The 24,294-nt window shown below is 40.8% G+C and overlaps 1 protein-coding gene across 1 annotated transcript in view; it reads right to left on the bottom strand.

Annotated features, from left to right (window-relative positions):
• SI (sucrase-isomaltase) overlaps positions 1 to 24,294 on the bottom strand; it is a 359,277-nt gene that overhangs the window by 134,270 nt on the left and 200,713 nt on the right. The window contains exons 16-20 of the mRNA XM_040428175.1: positions 18,750 to 18,867; positions 16,604 to 16,775; positions 14,761 to 14,877; positions 13,715 to 13,869; positions 8,159 to 8,243 (exon numbers count right to left, since the gene is read on the bottom strand). Coding sequence (XP_040284109.1) covers positions 8,159 to 8,243; positions 13,715 to 13,869; positions 14,761 to 14,877; positions 16,604 to 16,775; positions 18,750 to 18,867 — 647 coding nt within the window. The remainder of the gene's footprint in view (positions 1 to 8,158; positions 8,244 to 13,714; positions 13,870 to 14,760; positions 14,878 to 16,603; positions 16,776 to 18,749; positions 18,868 to 24,294) is intronic.

The following is a 24,294-nucleotide window of genomic DNA, read 5'->3' on the forward strand; positions in this document are numbered from 1 at the left end:
TGCTTCTGCCATATCCACATTATGTCACCTTGCTACTCTGTGGTATCCTCCTGCTGCTGCCAGATTCAAATTATGTCACCTTGCCACTCTCTGTTCTGATGATTCTGCTGCCATATCCACATTTTGTCACCTTTCCACTCTGTGGTATCCTCCTGCTGCCACTGCTGCTGCCATATCCACAGTATGCCAACTTTTCACTCTGTGGTATCCTCCTGCTGCTACTGCTGCTGCCATATCCACATTATGTCACCTTGTCACTCTGTGGTATCCTCCTGCTGCTACTGTTGCTGCCATATCCACACTATATCACCTTTCCATTCTGTGGTATCATCCTGCTGTTACTGCTGCTGCCATATTCTATTATGCCACTTTTCGACTTTGTGGTATCCTCCTGCTGCTGTTGCTGCTGCCATAATCACATTTTGCCACCTTGCCACTCTGTGTTCTGATGATGCTGCCATATCCACATTATGGCACCTTGCCATCTGTGGTATCCTACTGCTGCTACTGCTGCTGCCATACTCACATTTTGCCACATTGCCACTCTTTGGTCTGATGATGCTGCCATATCCACATTATGGCACCTTGTCACTCTGTGGTATCCTCCTGCTGCTACTGCTGCTGCCATATCCACATTATGTTGCCTTGCCACTCTGTGGTATCCTCCTGCTGCTGCCATATCCACATTATGTCAGCTTGCCACTCTGTGATCTGATGATGCTGCTGCCATATCAACATTATGTAACCTTGCCACTCTGTGGTCTGATGATGCTGCTGCCATATCCACATTATGTCACCTTTCCATTTTGTGGTATCCTCCTGCTGCTGCTACTGCTGCTGCCATATCCACATTATGTTCTCTTGCCACTCTGTGATATTTTCCTGCTGCTGCCAGATGCAAATCATGTCACCTTGCCACTCAGTGGTCTAATGATGCTGCTGCCATATCCACATTATGTCACCTTGCCACTCTGAGGTATCCTCCTGCTGCTACTGCTTCTGTCATATCCACATTATGTCACCCTGCCACTCTGTAGTATCCTCCTGCTGCTACTGCTGCTGGAATATCCACATTATGTCACCCTGCCACTCTGAGGTATCCTCCTGCTGATACTGCTTCTGTCATATCCACATTATGTCACCCTGCCACTCTGTGGTATCCTCCTGCTGCTACTGCTGCTGCCATATCCATATTATGTCACTTTGCCACTCTGTGGTATCCTCCTGCTGCTACTGCTGCCATATATCCACATTATGTCGCCTTGCCACTCTGTGGTCTGATGCTGCTGCTGCGATCTTCACATTATGTCAGCTTGCCACTCTGTGGTCTGATGATGCTGCTGCCATATACACTATATGTCACCTTGCCACTCTGTGGTATCCTCCTGCTGCTGCTACTGCTGCTGTCATATCCACATTATGTCACCTTGCCACTTTGTGGTCTGATTATGCTGCTGCTATATATACATTATGTCACCTTGCCACTCTGCGGTATCCTCCTGCTGCTGCTACTGCTGCTGCCATATCCACATTATGTCACCTTGCCACTCTGTGGTCTGATGCTGCTGCTGCAATATCCATATTATGTCACCTTGCCACCCTGTGGTCTGATGATGCTGCTGCCATATCCACATTATGTCACCTTGCCACTCTGTGGTATCCTCCTGCTACTGCTGCTGCTGTCATATCCACATTATGTCACCTTTCCACTTTTTGGTATCCTCCTGCTGATACTGCTTCTGCCATATCCACATTATGTCACCTTGCCACTCTGTGGTATCCTCCTGCTGCTGCCAGATTCAAATTATGTCACCTTGCCACTCTCTGTTCTGATGATTCTGCTGCCATATCCACATTTTGTCACCTTTCCACTCTGTGGTATCCTCCTGCTGCCACTGCTGCTGCCATATCCACAGTATGCCAACTTTTCACTCTGTGGTATCCTCCTGCTGCTACTGCTGCTGCCATATCCACATTATGTCACCTTGTCACTCTGTGGTATCCTCCTGCTGCTACTGTTGCTGCCATATCCACACTATATCACCTTTCCATTCTGTGGTATCATCCTGCTGTTACTGCTGCTGCCATATTCATATTATGCCACTTTTCGACTTTGTGGTATCCTCCTTCTGCTGTTTCTGCTGCCATAATCACATTTTGCCACCTTGCCACTCTGTGTTCTAATGATGCTGCCATATCCACATTATGGCACCTTGCCATCTGTGGTATCCTACTGCTGCTACTGCTGCTGCCATACTCACATTTTGCCACATTGCCACTCTTTGGTCTGATGATGCTGCCATATCCACATTATGGCACCTTGTCACTCTGTGGTGTCCTCCTGCTGCTACTGCTGCTGCCATATCCACATTATGTTGCCTTGCCACTCTGTGGTATCCTCCTGCTGCTGCCATATCCACATTATGTCAGCTTGCCACTCTGTGATCTGATGATGCTGCTGCCATATCAACATTATGTAACCTTGCCACTCTGTGGTCTGATGATGCTGCTGCCATATCCACATTATGTCACCTTTCCATTTTGTGGTATCCTCCTGCTGCTACTGCTGCTGCCATATCCACATTATGTCATCTTGCCACTCTGTGATATTTTCCTGCTGCTGCCAGATGCAAATCATGTCACCTTGCCACTCTGTGGTCTAATGATGCTGCTGCCATATCCACATTATGTCACCTTGCCACTCTGAGGTATCCTCCTGCTGCTACTGCTTCTGTCATATCCACATTATGTCACCCTGCCACTCTGTAGTATCCTCCTGCTGCTACTGCTGCTGGAATATCCACATTATGTCACCCTGCCACTCTGAGGTATCCTCCTGCTGCTACTGCTTCTGTCATATCCACATTATGTCACCCTGCCACTCTGTAGTATCCTCCTGCTGCTACTGCTGCTGGAATATCCACATTATGTCACTTTGCCACTCTGTGGTATCCTCCTGCTGCTACTGCTGCCATATCCACATTATGTCGCCTTGCCACTCTGTGGTCTGATGCTGCTGCTGCGATCTTCACATTATGTCAGCTTGCCACTCTGTGGTCTGATGATGCTGCTGCCATATACACTATATGTCACCTTGCCACTCTGTGGTATCCTCCTGCTGCTACTGCTGCTGTCATATCCACATTATGTCACCTTGCCACTTTGTGGTCTGATTATGCTGCTGCTATATATACATTATGTCACCTTGCCACTCTGTGGTATCCTCCTGCTGCTGCTACTGCTGCTGCCATATCCACATTATGTCACCTTGCCACTCTGTGGTATCTTCCTGCTGCTACTGCTGCTGTCATATACCCATTATGTTTCCTTGCCTCTCTGTGGTATACTCCTGCTGCTACTTCTGCTGCCATATCCACATTAGAGATGGCCTCGCGGTTCGCACGGCGGTTGGTTCGCGGCGAACTTTGCCCGTTAGCAATTCGCCGAACATGCGAACATATGGAGATATTCACGTCCGCCATATTCTTTTACATTGTGAAGAACTTTGACTCATGACACATCCATTAGGTGGTACAGGACAGCCAATTGAGATGTTTCAGCCCATGGACATACCCCCTACCTTATAAATAGACCCGATCTGGCTGCCATTTTACATTCAGTATTTTGTCAGTGTAGGGAAAGGTTGCTGTGTGGAGCAGGGACAGACTGTTAGGGACAAAAACGCTATCAAATAAGTCCACAAAAGTCGTTTTAAGGACTGGTATAGGTGTACTATTGAAAGGTGTGCAGTACAGAGGGGTGCAATACACTTATAATATACTTTCTAACATAGAAATTACTGGTATATTATAGTGGATTTGTATTGTGCAGCAGTGGTGAGCGGTTCTGCAGCGATACTGCAGCTACACGGAGTGACAAACGCAATTAGAAAAAATTATTATAACTGGTGTGATATTCCAGTTGCCCCCCCAAAAAAACTGATATAAGCGGGGTGTATACCAATAATATTCTTTCTATATAGTGCATTTGGGTACTGCAGCATTTGTTTGCGGTTTTGCTGTGTTCCCTCTGCTACACACAGTGACAAACTGTATTGTAGAAAATTATTATAACTGGTGTGATATACCAGTCGCCCCCCAAAAAAACTGATTGAAGCAGGGTGTTATATACCAATATACTTTTCATATAGTGCATTTGGGTACAGCAGCATTTGTTTGCTGTATTGCTGCGTTCCCTCTGCTACACACAGTGACAAACGGTATTGGAAAAAATAATTATAACTGGTGTGATATACCAGTCGCCCTCAAAAAAATCTGATTGAAGCGGGGTGTTGCTGTAGTTGGTCGCGCCTATTTTGCTCATGTGCGTACACTAAAATTATGTTGCCAATATTTCGCATTGAAAAAAATAATGAATGGAGATCGCAAAATTCAAATAATACATCTGGTATGTCACTGTTCATGTTGTGGGACTATTTCTGCACTTCTAGTAATTATTTCTTGGCTGCAAATATGGGCTGAAGGTTTTTCAGGTTAGCCTGCCATTAAAATGAATAGTACCCGCCGCGAACTTGCGGTTCGCGAACATTTGATCGCGTTTGCGCGATCGCGTTGGCGAACCATCCCGGCAGATGTTCGTCAATCACTAATCGACATTATGTCACCTTTCATATCTGTGGTATCCTCCTGCTGCTACTGCTGATGCCATACCCACATTATATCACCTTGCCACTCTGTGGTATCCTCCTGCTGCCATATCCACATTATGTCACCTTTTTTACTCTGTGGTCTAATGATGCTGATGCTGCCAACTCCACACTATGTCACCTTGCATTTTTGTGGTCACCTGATGCTGCTGCTGCTATTTCCACACTATGTCACCTTGCCACTCTGTGGTATCTTGCTGCTGCTCATGCCATCTCCACACTATGTCACCTTTCCACTCTGTAGTATCCTTCTGTTGCTGCTGTGGCCGCCACCTCTACAATCTGTCATTGTGGTCTCCTCATGCTGCTTCCACCTCACCACTATGTCATAGGTCCACTCTGTGGACTTCTCATGTTGTTTCCACCCTCCCCACTTCATGACTGGTTCACTATTTTGACTTTTGGTCTGGCTGACATCATCAATTTTTTTACCTTTCTACAGATCTGTCAGAAGGAAGGAAAAATGAGATGCACAACGGATCGTGTCTGTGTAGCAGCTCTAAGGCCTGTATGGTCCCATCAGAATTGGCTTATGATTTGGCAGCCAAAAGCAGGAGTGGGTACAAAACACAGATGAAATGTAAATATTCCATTCATTCCTCATCTCTGTTTTAGATCCACTTCTGTTTTTTTTGGGCATTAGGGATACTGATGGATTATTGAGCAAATGCTGACCAAGTGAAGGCGATTGCTTCACAGACAGAATCCATTTTTTGGGGGTTATTGTTCTGACGGATCAGAGGAAAGGCAAATTAATTTGCGACGTCAACACAAACTTACTGCTGACACCCTCTCCACTTTGTCAGGGGGACTCTACTTGTATAAGCATTTAATAGAACAGGTTCTATAGACATCTATGTGGAATCAGCTGACGATGGTGTAAAAGGACTGCGCTTCTTATTGACGCTAACATCTACCTGTAATGCTGAGTTGATACTTCAGTTATTTCATTTTTTGGCCCCGTGACTCCCCAAATAAGTGAAGTATGCAGTGATTCTAAGAGTGACTCCTGTCATCTGCATGTAATACGAACGCACAGTATTATTTCACTACCAAATCAGACCGCTATGCGTGTTACTGCAAGGCACAGTGTTCTACACCACCAGAAAGGCTCTCTGCAGCCAGAAAATAGCAGTTTTTTTACGTAATTCGCAGAGAATGTATTTGTATTGAAGCAAATTTGTCCGGAAAAAAATTGGCGAACCGGCAAATTTATTTTTTGAAAAATTCGCTCATCTCTAATTAAGAGGGAAGATATGTGTCTCCAAGAATGGTGCAGGAAACCTTAGATGAGACGTATGTTATATTTGCGGTGCTTTCCTCACGATCACCTGGCCTAAGATGAGGCCAGGTGCAAAATCCTCAGAGTGGGAGAATAAGAGGGAATTGAAGAGGAAGGCTATAGAAGCTCCGGGTGGTTCCAGCCAGGAGGGCTGGGCAGCCACAAGGTTGAGGAAGCCTGAGTTTGGGGGACCCAGCGACACCTGAAGTAGAGAGGTGACACACGGTCACAGTCAGAAGTACTGCTGGACCATATCCCACCCCCAAGGTATTTCACTGCTTCCACCAGGAGGACTGGTGGGTTGCACTGGTCACAGCTAGGAGGCTGTCTGACCAAAGCTGAAAACCACAGTGTGAACACTGAGCTAGAGGTGAGTTAGGGAAAACCTTTGTATAGTGAGTGCCTAGCCGGGCAAGGGTTTATTGTTTTGTGATGAGATGTTGTGATGTGAAGCTGCAACTTCATGGTGCCGAGTGATGCTAAACTTGGAATTATGATTAGCTGTGTGACAAATAAATCACTGTTTGAGCTTGAAACCCCCTGTTTAGTGAGAAGACTGTCATTGCCGACCCCTGAGAGAGGGTGATCCCTTACAGCCTTTATATGGATCCAGGGGCACATGGAGGTACATTAGAGCGTTCATGAGACACTAATGAAGCCCAACCATGGCTATGAGTATTTTGTGATTTTTAGGTAATTTTATCTATGCTAAAAATGCAGAAGCCAAGTCTAGCATAGCCAGACTATAGGTAGAAATATGCAAATATACTGTATATCCCTTCATGTTGCACCAACTGTATACCATTTTTCTTTTAAGAGTGCATGCATACAGCCAAGATCTATGTGTGCATTGCCTGTGCAGCAGTGTACAGAGGCCATAATGCTTCCCAGTGGATAGCCTCATGTCCACTAGTGTTGGGCACGAATATTCGAATCGCGAATATTAATTGTGAATATCGGCACTTAGAGAATTTGCGAATATTTAGAATATAGTGATATATATTAGTAATTTTGAATATTCTATTTTTTTTCCATCAGTAACTTCCCTTCTTGCTTGTGGGCCAATGAGAAGGCTGCAATGTCTTTGTCACAGCTTAGCAACATCCCTAGCAACCAATAGGAAAGTTGCCTACCCCTTACTATATAAGAACCTCTCCAGCAGCCATTTTCTACAGTTTTTTAAAGTTCTGAGAGAGACAGCAGTGTCATTGCTGTGCTCCGTGCTTTCCACTCATTACATTAGATAGATAGTTAGATAGATTATATATATAATACAGATAGTTAGTGGGAGATAGTCAGTGTAGGTTATATCCTGATATAGTGTAGCTGTTGCAGTGTGTTCGGTCGTGTGATAGGTTCTGCTGTCCATACATACATGCTACAGACATAGTGCTGTGATGTCACAAAAATACATAGTGCACCAATCGCTAATATCTAGTCAGACCTGCTAAAATGTGAAGTTTCACGTATTGCGCCAAAATATTTGCATCATTAGTGCCTATTAGCGCAATCGTGAATATATTGGAGCACTCTATCTGCATATAAAGCCATATTTAATGTTCTGCCATGCCAACCATTTTCTCCAGTCTCAGGAAACTTCTAGCAGCTTGGAAAATGTAGCAAATGTGACCCACGCCTGTATTGCACGCACATTATGCGAATATTACATTGCCAGTTTTCGCAATCAAGAAAATAATCGCGAACTCTCAAATTTGCGAATATATGATGAAAATTCTATAAAATATTCGCAAAATATTGCAAATTCGAATATTGCCCCTGCCGCTCATCACTAATGTCCACCATGTGCTGCCATGCGTGCTCTGTGGGATGCCATGTGTACAGAGATATTCAGTCCTAAAAGCCACACTCCTAGAGGAGAACAACTCCATGCATCCATATGGAACTAAACAGAAAAGACCCACATATTAGATTCATACAGAGGAGAAGCCTCATTTACCGCTAGACAAGCCCTATTATGGCTTATAAATGGAGCAGTAATATTTTCAAGTGTATGAGTCCCAAAATTAGCCTGACAGAAGCAGGATACATTTTTTAGAAATGGACTGATGTTTATGAAAATGTGTCACATTAGAGAGCAAGGACCATTACTCCATAAGTACATCCTGAGCTATGCGTTACCATAAATGCTAAATAAATCAGTGACAAAAGGATAAAGGTAAAAGGATACAACAAAAACAAAATATATGTACCGCATCAAGAACAGGTGTTATAAGAAGGCCTGGTCCCCATAAGAATTGTCTGTCTATTGCCCAGGTTTCAGGATCAGAATAGAATCTAAAAATAAGATTAGAAAGATATGTTTAATTAGTCAGTTTAATTCATGAATTCAGCTGTAATAAATAACCACTGAACATGTACCTACTTGTATCATCTGTTACTTATATAGTGTAATGTTACATGACTTTACTAAAGGGAAGGTTCTGGGTTGGCACACTTTAAGTATTATGAACAGCTATACTACACTAATGACATATGCAATAATAATAATCCTGCAGGGAAATCATAATTCCTGTCAGCTCCTTTGGGGTTAGTGTTGAGCGCAAATATTCACATAGCGAATATTAATCGTGAATATCGCAACTTCGATAATTCGCGAATATTGCGAATATAGTGCTATATATTCGTTATATCGAATATTCGTCATTTTCTCCATCTGAACACATGATTCCTTCCTGCTTAAAATGCTTGTGGGCCAATGACTCTTGGCCCACAAGCAAGAAGCAGGGAGGAATCAAGAGTTTAGATGGTAAAAAATGATGAATATTCAAAAAAACTAATATATACAGTAGCACTATATCGAATATATTCTTTTTTAGAATATTCGTCATTGACGAATATTCTAAAAAACGAATCTATAGCACTATATCACATATATTCGTTTTATAGAATATTCTTTTTTTTCCCCCAATTAGTACAGTTATTGCCCTTCGGCATACTCCTCCCCGACAAGCGTCCCTGTCACCATGGTAACGCCTCGTGGTTAGAATATACCATCGGATCTGAGTTTTCATGATCTAACTCAGATCCGATGGTATATTCTAACCACCAGGCGTTCCCATGGTGATGGGGATGCTTGAAGTTAGAATATACCGCCAGGGCGCTGTGATCCGCGCAATTAACCCCTCAGGTGCTGTGATCCGCGCAATTGACCCCTCAGGCCAGTGCCCCCTAACCCCTCCTCTCCCCCAGTATTAAAATCATTGGTGGCAGTGGCCACAGGGTCCCCCTCCCCCCTGGCAGTGGCCACAGGGTCCCCCTTCCTCCCCCCCCATCATTGGTGGCAGCAGGCAGTTTCACTCAGGAGCATTTACTTACCTGAGGGCTCTCCTCCTTCTGAGAACTCACAGGTCTATGCGCCGCATATGCCTTCATCAATGAGCCGCATAGACCTGTGAGTTCTTAGAAGGAGGAGAGTCCCGTAGGTAAGTAAATGCTGCTGAGTGATTAACTAACCATGGCAGCCAGGACTTCAGTAGCGTCCTGGCTGCCATGGTAACCGATCGAAGCCCGGCCATTACGATCGGAACTGCCTGCTGCCACCAATGACGGGGGGAAGGGGAACCCTGTGGCCACTGCCACCAATGATTTTAATACTGGGGGGAGGGGGGTTAGGGCGCACTGGCCACCAATGATTTTAATACTGGGGAGGGGGGTTAGGGCTTACTGGCCACCAATAATTTTAATACTGGGGAGGGGGGGCGCTCTGGCCACCAATTATTTTAATACTGGGGAGGTGGGGGGAGGGCGCTGTGATCCATGCAATTAACCCGCACCTGAGGGGTTAATTGCGCGGATCACAGCGCCCTGGCGGTATATTCTAACTTCAAGTGTTCCCATCACCATGGGAACGCCTGGTGCTTAGAATATACCATCGGATCTGAGTTAGATCGTGAAAACTCATATCCGATGGTATATTCTAACCACCAGGCGTTCTTATGGTGTCGGGGACGCTTGTCGGGGAGGAGTATGCCGAAGGGCAATAACTGTACTAATTGGGGGGGGGGGGAAAGAATATTCTAAAAATGAAAATATGTGATATAGCGCTATATATTCGTTTTTTAGAATATTTGTCATATTGTAAGACAAGAATATTTAGCAACGTAGCAAATATTCGTAAAATACACATATAGACTGAAATTTCACTAATGTAGTGCTATAACCTTTTTTTTTTTGTCTAATTTTTTTTGTCTCTTTCTGATTCAGAAAGAGACAAAAAAAATAGACAAAAAAAAAAGATTATAGCACTACATTAGTGAAATTGCAGTCTATATGTGTATTTTACGAATATTCGCTATATTGCTATAACTTCGTTTTTTAGAATATTCATCATATTCGTCATATTCTAAAACAAGAATATATAGCAATATGGCAAATATATTCGTAAAATACACAAAATCACAATACGCGATTAATTAAATCGCATATTATTCGCGATAAATAGCATAATGACAAAAATTGGATTTCAACGAATATTCAATCGAATATTTGCGAAATATTGCAAAATCGAATATTGCACCTCCCGCTCATCACTATTTGGGATCAAACTACACAATAAAGGCCATTTATGTCAGCCTGTATTCTGGCTCTGTGTTATGCTCAGGGAGGATGTGGTGATGCCATGCAGAGATGGCTAACCTCTGATACTCCAGCTGTGGTGAACCTCCCAGCATGCGCAATCAATTTTTATGGAGTTCTTAGAACAGCCAAGCAATGGGGCATCTTGGGAGTCATAGTTTTACCACAGCTGGAGTGCCGAAGGTTAGCCATCACAGCCATAGTGCATTACATAGATATTTATGTAGTACTTCATTTCTAGAACGCAGGCTTGTATAAATGAGGCCTGTATTCTGCTGGAGAAATTTAAGGAACAAGCAAGTAAAGAATGCAATACAATACACATTTAGTGTAAAGCATTGTAGAGTGTATCAGACTCCCAAAAGTTGAAGTCCCACAGTGGGACAAAAAAAAAAGGAAGAAAGGAAAAACAAAAAAGTGTTTTACATAATAAAAAATAATAAAAGTCCAGATTGCTATTTTTTATTTTAGTACTTCCCCTTGTTCCCCTGCTGTCAGTGCCCAAAGCTACACTGACATATATCGTCAGGACTGCTGAGTGTGTGGGGGTATCCTCTCTATTATGTTAGAATGGCATAGCAATCCAGACTATGTATTTGAGTGCAGGTTTTAGCACAGACAGTGGGGTAGCCAGGGGCAGTAAGAAGGTAAAAAAAATACTATTCATGTAGTAATACAGATAATAGTCCAAGATCATCGTAAAAGATTCCCAATAATAACTAAAATTATGACCAATGACACAGTCTTTTTTTTATTTATATTTTTCAGTTATGCCTCTCCACAATTTGGCAGAATTTTGCCTTATTATTGTATAAGGCCTTGTTTTATGAAGAAGGAAGGGCAATTTTTTCAGGCACTGTGTGGGATACATGTACAGTACTGTGTCATTTATATATTTACTTTTGCCAGACAGATTTCTAAATGAATGCGTGTATATTAGAGATGAGGGAACCTCTCAAGATTCGTAAGCGAGAGAAAGAAAGAGAGAAAGCTAATAATCTTTCCCAGAAACCTTCCTCTCTCAAATCAAATCAAATTGATTCGTTCACCATTAACCCCTAAAAATAATAGACATATTGGGTATCACCATGTCTGTAACAGCCTGCCCTATAAAAGTATCACATTATATGCCCCCTCAGGTGAATACTATAAAAAAAAAGAAAATTAAAAACTACGCCAAAACAGCCATTGTTTCACCTTGCCTCACAAAAAGCGCAATACCAATTGATCAAAAAGTCATATGTACCCTAAAATGGTACTAATGAAAAGGTTACCTTATCCCGCAAAAAATGAGCCCCCAAATAAGGCAATCGCTCAATAAATAAAACCAATGGTGCCCATAAACCAATCTATTAAAATCTGCGGTGCAAAAGCCATATGGAGCTCCTTCCATTCTGAATCCTGTAATGCACCTTCCCAGGTGTTTACCACCACATATGTGGTGTTGCCGTATTCAGGAGAAAATGGGTAACAAATTTTGGGTGCTTTTTCTCTTGTTACCCCTTGTGAAAATGAAAAATATGGGGCTAAAGCAACATTTTATTGGAAGAAATGAAACTTTTCATTTTCATAGCCAAGTGTTTTCAAATTCCGTAAAACGCTTAGGGGGTCAAAGTTCTCAGTACCCCTCTTAATATATTCTTTAAAAAGGTGTAGTTTCCAAAATGGGGTCACTTTTTGAGGGTTTCCACTGTAGGGGTAAGTCAGGGTCTCTTCAAATACAAAATGTTGCCCAAAAAACATTCTAGCAAAATCTGCCTCAAAAACCATATACTGCTCCTTTCCTTCTGACCACTGCCACGTGCCCCAACAGCAGTTTACTACCACATATGGGGTATTTTTGTAAACTACATAATCAGAGCAATATATATTGAGGTTTAGTTTGCTGTTGATACTTGCTGTGTTACAAGAAAAAAATTGATTAACATGAAAAATCTGCATAAAAAATTTAATTTAGAAATTTTGCCTCCATTTCCCTTTAATTCTTGTGGAACACCTAAAGAGTTAACAAAGTTTGTAACATCAGTTTTGAATAATTTGAGGGGTGTAGTTTCTAAAATGGGGTCACTTATGGGTGGTTTCCATTATGTAAGCCCCTCAAAATAACTTTATATCTGAATTGGTGCTTAAAAAATGGTTTTGGAAATTTTGTGGAAAATTTGAAAAATTGCTTCTAAACTTCGAAGCCTTCTAAGGTCTTTACAAAATGATGCTAACATAAAGCAGACATATGGGGAATAATGTCTGATAACTATTTTCTGAGGCATTACTTTATGTCTTAAAAGTAGAGAAATTCAAATTTAGAAAACTTAAATTTTTTTCAAATTTTTGGTAAATTTTGGATTCTTTTATAAATAAAGGAAAAATATATTGACTCAAATTTGCCACTATCATGAAGTACAATGTGTCAAGAGAAAACAGTCTCAGAATGGCTTGGATAGGTAAAAGTGTTCCAAAGTTATTACCACATAAATTGACAAATGTCAGATTTGCAAAAAATGGCCTGGGCAGGAAAGTAAAAACTGGCCCTGAGTAGAAAGGGTTAATGTACATAGAAAAATGTATTCTATATTAAATATTTTTGTTTATGGTTAAGTTATCTGAACATTTTTTTTCTTGTTATATACCTCTTAGTTTTCTTTTTGGAATTAAGAGAATACTATTACATCATACTATTAATATATTTTGATATCTGTCATTATAAAACAGGCTGTTGTCAGGACAGCACTGTGCCTTTACAACAGGTTCTGTGTTAAGACAGCCCTGGAAACCTTTCACCATTCACTGCTATGAGACTTCTTAAAGAAAATAGCTGAGCGCATGCAACTATTTTTGGATCAGTGAATGAGAGCAAGCCGTGCATATGCATCTACTCTTCCATTTGCTACTACACGACTTCTGAGAATAGCTAAGTCAGTGCTTGGCTGTTTTCGAAATGGAGGGATGAAGCAACTTACTTTCCATTCATGTTGGGGCCCCGTTCTTGACTTAGGAGCAGGTTCTAGAAGTGGAACTGACACTTATCGGACAATTATAGCATGTTCAATCTACATTATATAAATATCCAGTTGGGAATACTTCTTTAAGTTGAACCAACACATCTCTATCTATCATGGTTCCTCAAAGAAAAGACAACTACTGTATAATTACAATTTAATGATGGTACTTACTCATGAAGTACTGGCCTCACCACAGTTTCTCCGATAGTGTGTGCTTTGTAGAACAGAGTGTAAAGGTATGGAAGCAGTGTGTATCGGATGTTTAGATAATGCCTTGATGTCTGAACAAGAAGAGAATCTGCTCCATAGGAAGCAGGGTCTTGTGCCTGAAATTGAATAAATCAATAGTATTAATTCACCATAAATGCTAAGCAAAATTATAAGGATAAGGACATTTCTGCTATCAAAGTCTATTGTTCCCACTTCAGTTTTATTTTTATTTTTTTTGTTTTTTAAGTTGTTAACATATAAGCTTCTTTCACCAAGCCAGCTGCAAGCCAATGAAATGCCACAAGTCCCAATTCTCTAAATATTGGCAATCAACTGTTATCTCTGGGGGAGTCAGGTCTCTTATTTATGTACAGAAACATGGTTACCATTTAAGTGAAAAGCTATCCGTGTAATATATGAATGTCGTAGGTTGTCCAGGATTGCAGGAGGATTCTGAGTGGAGGAGCCTACTGGTAAGACATGTATATGTATCTAATTGGGCTTACAGACAGAGGTTGTCTTTTTGAGATAATCCCTTTATACTGTACATAAAAATGAGCTTATAATACAACCACACAAGTAATACAACATAATAAAGTGTAGCCTATTTACACATACTCCTTTATGTGAAAGAATATAGCATTATGTCCTAACTATGCAGTTCTTACTGCAATAGGATCTAATGGTAAGTCCAGTGTGTCTATCAATAACAGACAGTAATGCTTTTGAATGCTAAGTTCTGCAAACTATTATAAATGTGTCTGCAGTCTCTAGTTCCCTAGACCCACACAAACTCTAGAACCCTTAGCAAGAGCTTCTCTCCCCTCTGTCTAAAGATCGTTGGAGTCTAAGCACTCAGAACCCCATTATGTAAGCTTTTGATGTGTCCCTACAACATGGTAGGGTAATACTTTAAGGAATTTATATTTTGTTAATATAACCAAATAACATTATGTATGTTCTATATAAAAATCTTCAGTATAATTGCACATTCAAGAAAAAGTTACCTTGTAATTCTCAGCATTGTGGTTTCTAGCAAATGGATAAAATGCTCCAACTTGCATCCATCGTCTGCATAGCTCTTCAGAGGAATCATCAAAGAAGCCACAAATGTCTGCACCAATCTAAGGAGAAAATGTTGAAACATTCATTCGCTAAAATAATATTTATTGTCAGATTTAAAAGGGTTTTCTCACAATGGACATTTATTATCTACAGGATAAATCATAAATAATTACTGGGGGCACCATTGCTGAGAACCCTCACACCAAATCACTATAATTACCTGGCTGTATTGAGAAGGACTTTGAATAAAGCAGGATTCGAATATACACAAGGTCACTCCATTTAAAGTCTAGGGGACATATGAGGGCAGCCAAGGACAGTGCTTGTCTGTTTCTGTCAACCCCATAGACATGGAAAGGAGTTTCCGGGCCCATGCTCAATCACCATTTTGGTCAAATTCCTTCTCACTGTGGTTAGGTGAGGTTAGATAGATAGTGATAAATGCATTTGAGCTGTATGATTAAATGACAGAGAAGAATTGTAATTATGTTTTATTGACTGCGTCATGAAAGGTACAAATTTCCTTGGGGAGATCCAATAAATAGGGAATCTTTTTATGCAATGCTGCCTGGAAAAAGTACCTGTCCTCCTAAAGAAAGGAAGTTCCCAGTAGGGCAGCTATTTTGAACCCTTAAACATGTTTCTACAATTCATGAAACCCCTAATGCCTCTACTGCCTGAAAAAAAAGCTTGTCGGGTCAGGTAAAGCATTGTTGGATTATAGTCCAGTAATATAATTTGGCTTGGATATGAAAATAAAAAGCCATTCTGAAATGTAGCTTACTGCAGCTATTGTCCTGATCACATGTATGCTGTAATGATTGCTCTGTTTCACAAAAGCATTAACATTTCTAATTATTTATAATATTTCGAAAAATGCCTCTACTCCCTGAAAAAAAAACTTGTCGGGTCAGGTAAAGCATTGTAGGAATATAGTCCAGTAATATAATTTGGCTTGGATATGTTTACTGCTTTACAAACCATCTGTGAGCTTGCTGCAATCGGTTTTCTTTAGATATTGTAAAAGTGACAGGTCTTGTACCTGTACTCTGGGAACCCTAGTTAGGAAACACCGCCCTAGTGACAGCTCTAGTGGGTGCCATGTACTGTAAGTCAATTTCCCCAAAATCACCTATAGGTGGCACTAGAGAAACAGTGTCCTGCACTCTGCCATGAACTAGCTAATAATATTAGCTGATAAAAAGCAGGGGATGCTACAGAGTACATAGTACTAGGGCCTCATCCGTTTTGCGGACAAGAATAGTAATTTCTACAATGGGGCCCTCGAACTGTGCGGGATGCACACAGACCACATCCATATTTTGGGTATCCACAACTTGCTGACCACAAAACGGATAGGGCCATATGCAGGAAGCCTAAGTAAGGGGCAGATCTCCATATTCATTAAAATAAATAGAAATATGGGGAATATACTCATTCCCCATATTTTCCAAAATCACTTTTAGCTGTGCAATTTAACTGAATTAACTCACAATTAACATTTCATAATGACTTTGTTTAGATTGCTATCTTAGACTTATGTTTAAAAGATGACTGTTTTCATATCAATGACTATAAAGATCTCTTCTTATGAGGCATTCAGGCCACTGAAATATTTAGCTGCAAATGTTGCCTATTTCTCTTCTGCTCTCTGTGTTGACTGTCACTAAAGCATCCAATTGGCAATAAAATGGATCATGATGTTCTACACAAATAAACACAATTTAGTGCTAATTCCCATAGATGACCATTTGTTTTGCAGGCTTATTCATGTAATGTGCTTACATAAGGTATTCCAAAAAGACTGAATTCAAGCATTCCTGGTATAGCCCATTTAATATCATTCCAGTTGGCAGCATTATCTCCAAGCCAATGTCCTGAGTGTTTGCCTGATCCAGCAAAAGTAGATCGAGAAAAAATGATGCTTCTTTTTCCAGGGAAAACAGCTTTGATGGCTCTGAAAATAAAAAGCCATTCTGAAATGTAGCTTACTGCAGCTATTGTCCTGATCACATGTATGCTGTCATGATTGCTCTGTTTCACAAAGGCTACAGATTGACAAAAGCATCAACATTTCTTTTTATTTATAATATTTAAAAAAACAAACAAAAAAAACATTTAATAGAGGGCTCTGGGTATATTTTAAGAATATCCAAATGTTGTATCTTTGTTCATATATATATACACCGCTAGTAATATCTAATATTAATAGTCTAACAGTTCCATAGGATAGAAATTGCTGATTTTTCAGCATAAAGCATAATACAAATTACTTTTTGTTTGCATAAGGATTTTCATGTTAAAGAGTCACCATGAAATGCGGTGCAATCTGCAGTCAGCATGTTACAGGGCAAGATTTTCTGAGCAGATTGATATACAGTTTATTGGAAAATGTTCAGTAAAACTTATAATTTATATATTTATATCTTTGCTTTTTGGGACTTCAGTTGTACATGGGGGAAGTGTTGTCAGTGATTGATAGCATTCTCTGTATAAGGCATTGGTGAGTCATGGATGTGTGGTGTTCATGATTTCCTTGGACAGCACATGGAGCCATTGATTATGATGTCTTTATTCACATATCAGTGGTTTTCTACTGACTGTGGGTCAGTGGAAAATCTCAGAGAAATACACTACTTTCTATGGGTCCAAAAAATTACTGACACAACATTGATGCCAACAGTGTTCAGTCAGTGGTTTCTACAGACCATTGGTGGGAGATGCTGTAGAAGTCCCCTTTTCAGCCTAGCAGTCTACATGAAGTACTGATGACACATGGACCAGAAACAGACTCTTTCTTCACAGATGAAACACTGGTCGTCTTCTCAAAGATCTCATCATGGAAAGGGACATGAGAAGGAGGCATAAGGGTCCATACACATGTTCACAACTGTTTTGCGGTCCACAAATTGCAGATCCGCAAAACAGGGACACCGGTCATGTGCGCTCCGCATTTTGCATACCGCACATGACTGGCACTATAATCGAAATGCCTTTTCTTGTCCGTTGTTGTTTCTTGAAAGGAAGTGCGGATGTGGACAGCACACTGTGTGCTGTCCGCATCTTTTGCGGCCCCATTAAAAAGGAATGCGTCCGCGCCCGTTTGCAAAATTGCGGATCGGATGCGGACCCATTTCGCGGACGTGTTTATAGACCCTAAGTGTGTTTATACAAGTTCCAAGTTTTTCAGTTCAAAAATCAAATACCGAAGTAATTTACCGACTTTGCCTCATCGGAGTCTGTAAATCTCAAAGCTTTACGGAGGCGGATCTCAGTACGGCATTATACCTAAGTTCTGAGTGAAGCAACTTCGGATCTATGATCCAAAGCTCACTTCGCTCATCTCTAATTGCTGTCAGTCACTGATAGTTGTACGCAGGGCTGGTCTTGAATTCAGAAAGAGCAGAGGTTTGAATGTATAAATTACAGGTTTTGCTGACTTTTTTCCCATAAAACTATAATTCAATCTGCTCAGCCGCTCTATAACATGCTATCTGCAGATGTGAGTCCATTACATATGAATGTTAAGTGAGTCCATTAATCAGTAGGAAAAGAACAATCATGTTTTCCCCCCAGTGTAAATTAAGTGGGGGTCGGAGGGACATCAGGCTGAACACTCTCTGCAGGAATCTGAATTAAAGTGGATATTTTATTTTTTAAATTATTGCATGAAGAGAGCTATATGATGCTGGACTGTATCTGGCAGTGTAATGGATTGAATGTGGTAATGCTTGACTGCTGTTCCATGCCAAATTTTATCACTATACTGGAAGTGCATTATAAGACACAACATTTTTTGGGGAGGGGGAAGTCATGTTTTCCTAATCATATACAACACTGTTCATAATTTTGAGATATATGGCCTTACATTCATAATGATATACAAACATGAAAAGGATTATCATAACATGTATATACGCAGTCAACTTACTCTTCTGTAGAAAGGACCATGGAATATCCATACAAACTATGTACATCATAATGGGAGCCCCAAGCTTGCCGTGCGTCCATACAGAGCGTCTTTGAATACATTACGCGATCCAAAATTGCTTAACAGAAAAAGACACAGATATTTTTTCTGATGTAGAAACCTTTTGCCACATTTTGTTCCTCTAGTTCCCGCAAAGATACTTTTCTTAGAAGAGTGAATTATAAACGTGCAAACTCCTTGATATATGACCATGCAGTTTGTACTAAGGCTGTTTAATGAACATCATAGTTCAAAGTGATCAATAAGTCAAGCTGCAGACAAACTCTGCCATTAACCTTTACAACCACTATTAAAATATTTTGGAAGCACTTTTGAGGTGACACGTTAATTAGTGTCTCACTTCTATTTTGCTTCTTAGGCTTAAAAATAAATATCAAGTAGAGGAGGGTTACGGAGATCACATTAGGCGGCTCAGCTTGTTTTTATACCTATTTTTTAGTATGGAAAAATAAGGGAGATTTTAAATTGTACATACCTGGAGAAATTATTATATGGTTATATAATCAATCTTGTAAATGTAGCTTGATTGCTAGGCTAGGGTCAAACTGCTTTAAGGTGTTACATTTGGTCAGACCATTTTTAACACTTCAATGAATATATGCCTTAAACATATGCACTTATAAAGAATATTGTTTTTATAGTTTCACGTCTGCCACTGACTCTCATTAAAAGCCAAAATGTATACTGTGCAGTCATTTTTTTTTTTTTAGAATGCATTTGCTATTCACATAGTCGACTATAATTTTCAATACAGTAGAAGCAAAGGTATGGTAATTTTTACTGTTCAAAAGTGCATATTTCACATGAAGGACTACCTCTTTTAGAATATTGTAAAAGAGCATTGGGAAATAGAAATAAGCTAGACACCCATTCTGTTTGAAAATAGAGTAGAAAAAGTGTCATTATATTCCACATATAAAGCCAAAATGTGCTGTGAACCTAGCCTTGTTAGTATTCAAAATGACCTCTAGGCACACGTAGCACAAATTCTAGAGATTTGGGTCATGATGTGGCTCCACATAGCATTCATTATACCTGCACCCCTGATAAATGCACCACATTTATCAACCCTATTAAAGTGTCACTGAACTCTGAAAATACTTTGATATGTCATTGTACCATAGCAAAAGTTATGATAGGTGGGGTCTGTATGCTGAGCCCCCCACTGATCGCTAAAATGAGGAGAAAGATGCACTTGCATAGAGTACTCTCTCCCTATAGACTATCTATTGAGTCTGTCTTCTTCAGCAAGGATAGAGCGCATGCTATGTGAGCGCTTCTCTCTTCTCATTTCAGTGATTGGTGGGGGTCTTGGCACTCAGACCCCACTGAGAATGACATATTGCTATGACATATCAAGAGTTTTTTTCAAAGTTCAGAGACAACTTATGGGAATTTGTCACCTCAAAGGAGGAGGAGCTGATCACATTGATATGTAGTTTTATGGGAAAACTGGGAAATGCAGTTTTATGGGAAATTCCTGCTCATTCAGAACTTTGATATCCAGGAGGTGTTCTTATCAGTGACTGACAGCTCTCTCTGTATACACAGTCATAGAGGGAAGGCTGTCAGTCACTCATATGATCACTATCTTGACTTGACTTCAAAGCCCAGAATAAGAAGATGTTATACTGAATATTTACCCATAAAACTATCTGCTCAGCTTCTCCTGCTCCATAACAAGCTGCCTTTATATATATAACAGTATATATATATATATATATATATATAAATATATAAAAGAAAGTTCAAGGCAGCACAAAATTGTAACCAAGGTAAGGAGTGCAAGCAATAAGACGCAACCCCACCGTCTTGAAATACAAAGAAGAAAAGACTGCAGCGCTTCCAATAGGTGAAAAAAATGTGAGGTCCTTTATTCACCCATGCAACGTTTCAGTCCACTTTCTGGGACCGTTCTCAAGGCTTGAGAACGGTCCCAGAAAGTGGACTGAAACGTTGCATGGGTGAATAAATGACCTCACATTTTTTTCACCAATTGGAAGTGCTGCAGTCTTTTCTATAATATATATATATATATATATATATATATATAAGATTTTATAAGAATATACTTTCTTATTCCAAAGTTTGCTCAACATTTTTATTAGAATGTTGAAAAGCCTGAAAATCTGTAGTAAAGTGCCATACTTACATTGAACAATTTTCTAGATAAAATTCAAGGCACAAAGCAGGATCTTAATCATTAGCATTTCAGTTAATTTATAGTAATTAATAGTTTCCATACATGTTTAAAGAAAGCGCTAGAGCAATCCTCTTTTCGATTAAGATCTATTGCTTTTACTTGTTACAAATGGCAGAAATGACTTTATATTCAGGTAATTTACACATATCATTTGCATGTAAAAGAGTCCTGGATTCATAATAATAAGCAACATTGCCTTTTTATGTTACTGTAATTGATAAAAGCCTTTTACTCGGGATGATAATTGTCTGAAAAATGGTTAATCTATGAAAGTTTTAAATATAGATGGACAATTTGATTCTAAACTCTAAATTTCCAAAATTTGTTCGCAAAACAAATCAAACACTTTATGATTTGCTTCAGACAAATCTCATAAAAACAACGTACAAAGACATCTTACTGTGAATATAGGCGGGAAAAACCATGAGGAAGGAAGAAGATGGAGGATCACTTGATACTGGTAAAAAGGTTTGTCCTGATTGGCTCAGAGGCTGACAGACAGCCTGGATCAGCCAATCAGGGGCAGAATTGAGGAAGTTCCTTTGCTGAAAACATCATAGAATGGCATTCAATAACACTTTTCTAATACCAGCAGAGTGTTATTAAATGCATAATATTAGTGTTGATCGAGCATGCTCGGCTGAACACTAGTTCGGCTCAAGCATGTCGATGCTCGGCACATGGCGATACTCTGCCGAGTGCCGCATGTGCTCGAGTGCAATGCTCGAGTCTCCTCCCCGCAAATTTCTTGCCTGCTACGCAGCCAATAAACATTCAGGGAGGTACTGGCATGCACTGTAATGCCATAGCCATGTTGGCTACTGGCATTACAGTGATTGGCTGGCCAGAACACGTCATCGGGTGCTATAAAGCACCCGATGACACATGTTCGGCTCAGTATTAGTCAAGGAGAGCTGAGCATAGGAAGGGAAAGACAGCGTAGGGGGTGTTATTGGAAGATTTTTATTACAAAAACTTTTCAGAGACCCAAAAGTCCTTTTAAGGACTATTGTGTGTGACATTAGTATATATTTTTAGCACATACTGCGCTAAATAGCGTCTAATAGGCCGCTACAGACAGTTAAATTATCAGCGCCACATCTCTCGTGCAAAATGTGCTCATCCCTAAAATATAAGTGACATCCAGTGTACTTTTTCCGTAGACGGTGTCCACTGCGGACAGTTAATATATCCGCGCCACATCTCCTGTGTAAGTGTGCGCATCCAAAAAATATCTGTGACATCCAGTGTACTTTTTCAATAGACTGTGTCCGCTGTGGACACTGAGATTACACTGGAGATGTGGCGCAGCTAAAGTGTGCGCATCCAAAAAGTATCTGGGACATCCAGTGTTCTTTTTCAATAGACGGTGTCCGCCGCGGACAGTGACATTAGCTGCGCCACATCTCCTGTGTAAAGTGTGCACATCCAAAAAATATCTGTGACATCCAGTGTAGTTTTTCAATAGGCTGTGTCCGCTGTGGACAGTTAAATTATCCGCCCCACATCTCCTGTGTAAAGTGTGCACATCCAAAAATATCTGTGACATCCAGTGTACTTTTTCAATAGACGGTTGCCGCTGTTGACACTGAGATTAGCTGTGCCACATCTCCAGTGTAAAGTGTGCACATCCAAAAAATATCTGTGACATCCAGTGTACTTTTTCAATAGACGGTGTCCGCTGCAGACAGTGAGATTAGCTGCGCCACATCTTCTGTGAAAAGTGTATGCATCCCTAAAATATCAGTGACATCCAGTGTATTTTTTCCGTAGACAGTGTCCGCTGTGGACAGTTAAATTATCCACTCCACTTCTCCTGTGTAAAGTGTGCACATCCAAAAAATATCTGTGACATCTAGTGTACTTTTTCAATAGATGGTGGCCGCTGTGGAAACAGAGATTACACTGGAGATGTGGCGCAGCTAAAGTGTGCGCATCCAAAAAATATCTGGGACATCCAGTGTACTTTTTCAATAGACGGTGTCCGCCGCGGACAGTGAGATTAGCTGCGCCACATCTCCTGTGTAAAGATTGCGCATCCAAAATATATCTGTGACATCCAGTGTACTTTTTCAATAGACTGTGTCCGCTTCTGACAGTGACATTACCAGTGCCACATCTCCAGTTTAACGTGTGCGCCTAAAATTTTATCTGTGACATACAGGGTACTTTTTACGTAGACACTTTGGACAGTGACATTACCTGTGGTACCACTCCTGTATAACGTTTCCTCATCCCAAATACCTGTGACATTCCCTGTAATTTTTTGTTAGCCGCTGATGACAGCATTGACATTATCTGCGGGATATCTCCTGTGTGATGTTTCCACATCTCAAATAACTTTTTAAATTTGTTTGTGCATACACTTCCAAATCCTACACTACTGTTCATGTGACATACTTTCAAGCAAATATAACATTTAAAATGAAGAAAGCGAGCAGTAAGGGATGGGGAAGTGGCTGTGATGCTGATGGTGCATGCAGAGGCCATGGCCCTGGGTGCGTTGAAACTGTGCCTGCTGCCAGAGCACAAGAAAAACAGTCAGCCACGATACCTAGCATGATGTCCCAGTTTGCAGGGCGGCGCAGGACACAACTCTTGAAGTCAGACCAGTGCAACAAGATGGTCGGTTGAATTGCAGCAGATAATGCTTCCAGTCTGTTAAGCACCACCCTGTCTTCCACCAAGTCCAGTCTTGATACTTCTTTCTCCCACAATGGAGAGTCCGGCCAAGCAAGAGATCCCACACTCGGATATTCCTCGCTATTCATTGATTTGGCCCTCTCACCAAGCACGCTTGAAGAAGGACAGATCTTGTGACCTGATTTCCAAACTCTTGAGCATTCACAGTCAAAAGAAGATGACGGTGGGGAATGGCAATTACTGTTTAATAAGGTGGATGATGATGAGACACAGTTGCCAATAACTTAACAGCAATTAATGTCTCAAGAGGTTGAGGAAGAGGATGAGACATAGTTGTCAATCACTGAGGTTGTGGTTAGGTCAAGTCAGGAGGATGAGCAGAGTGAGGAAGTTGAAGAGGAGGTGCTGGATGATGAAGTCACTGACCCAACCTGGGAAGGTGGAATGCCGAGCGAGGACAAAAGTACAAAGGGGGAGGGATCTGCAGCACCGCAACAGGCTGGAAGAGGCAGTGGGGTGGCAAAAGGGAGAAGGCAGGCCACACCAAACAGGCCCCCAACTGTGGAAATCTGCCTTGCCAAGGGGTAGGTGTTCCGCAGTCTGGCATCAAAGCACCATAATAGGTGGGCTGAACGCCTG

The sequence above is a fragment of the Bufo bufo genome, chromosome 4 (genome assembly GCF_905171765.1).
Source record: "Bufo bufo chromosome 4, aBufBuf1.1, whole genome shotgun sequence".
Lineage (NCBI taxonomy): Eukaryota > Metazoa > Chordata > Amphibia > Anura > Bufonidae > Bufo > Bufo bufo.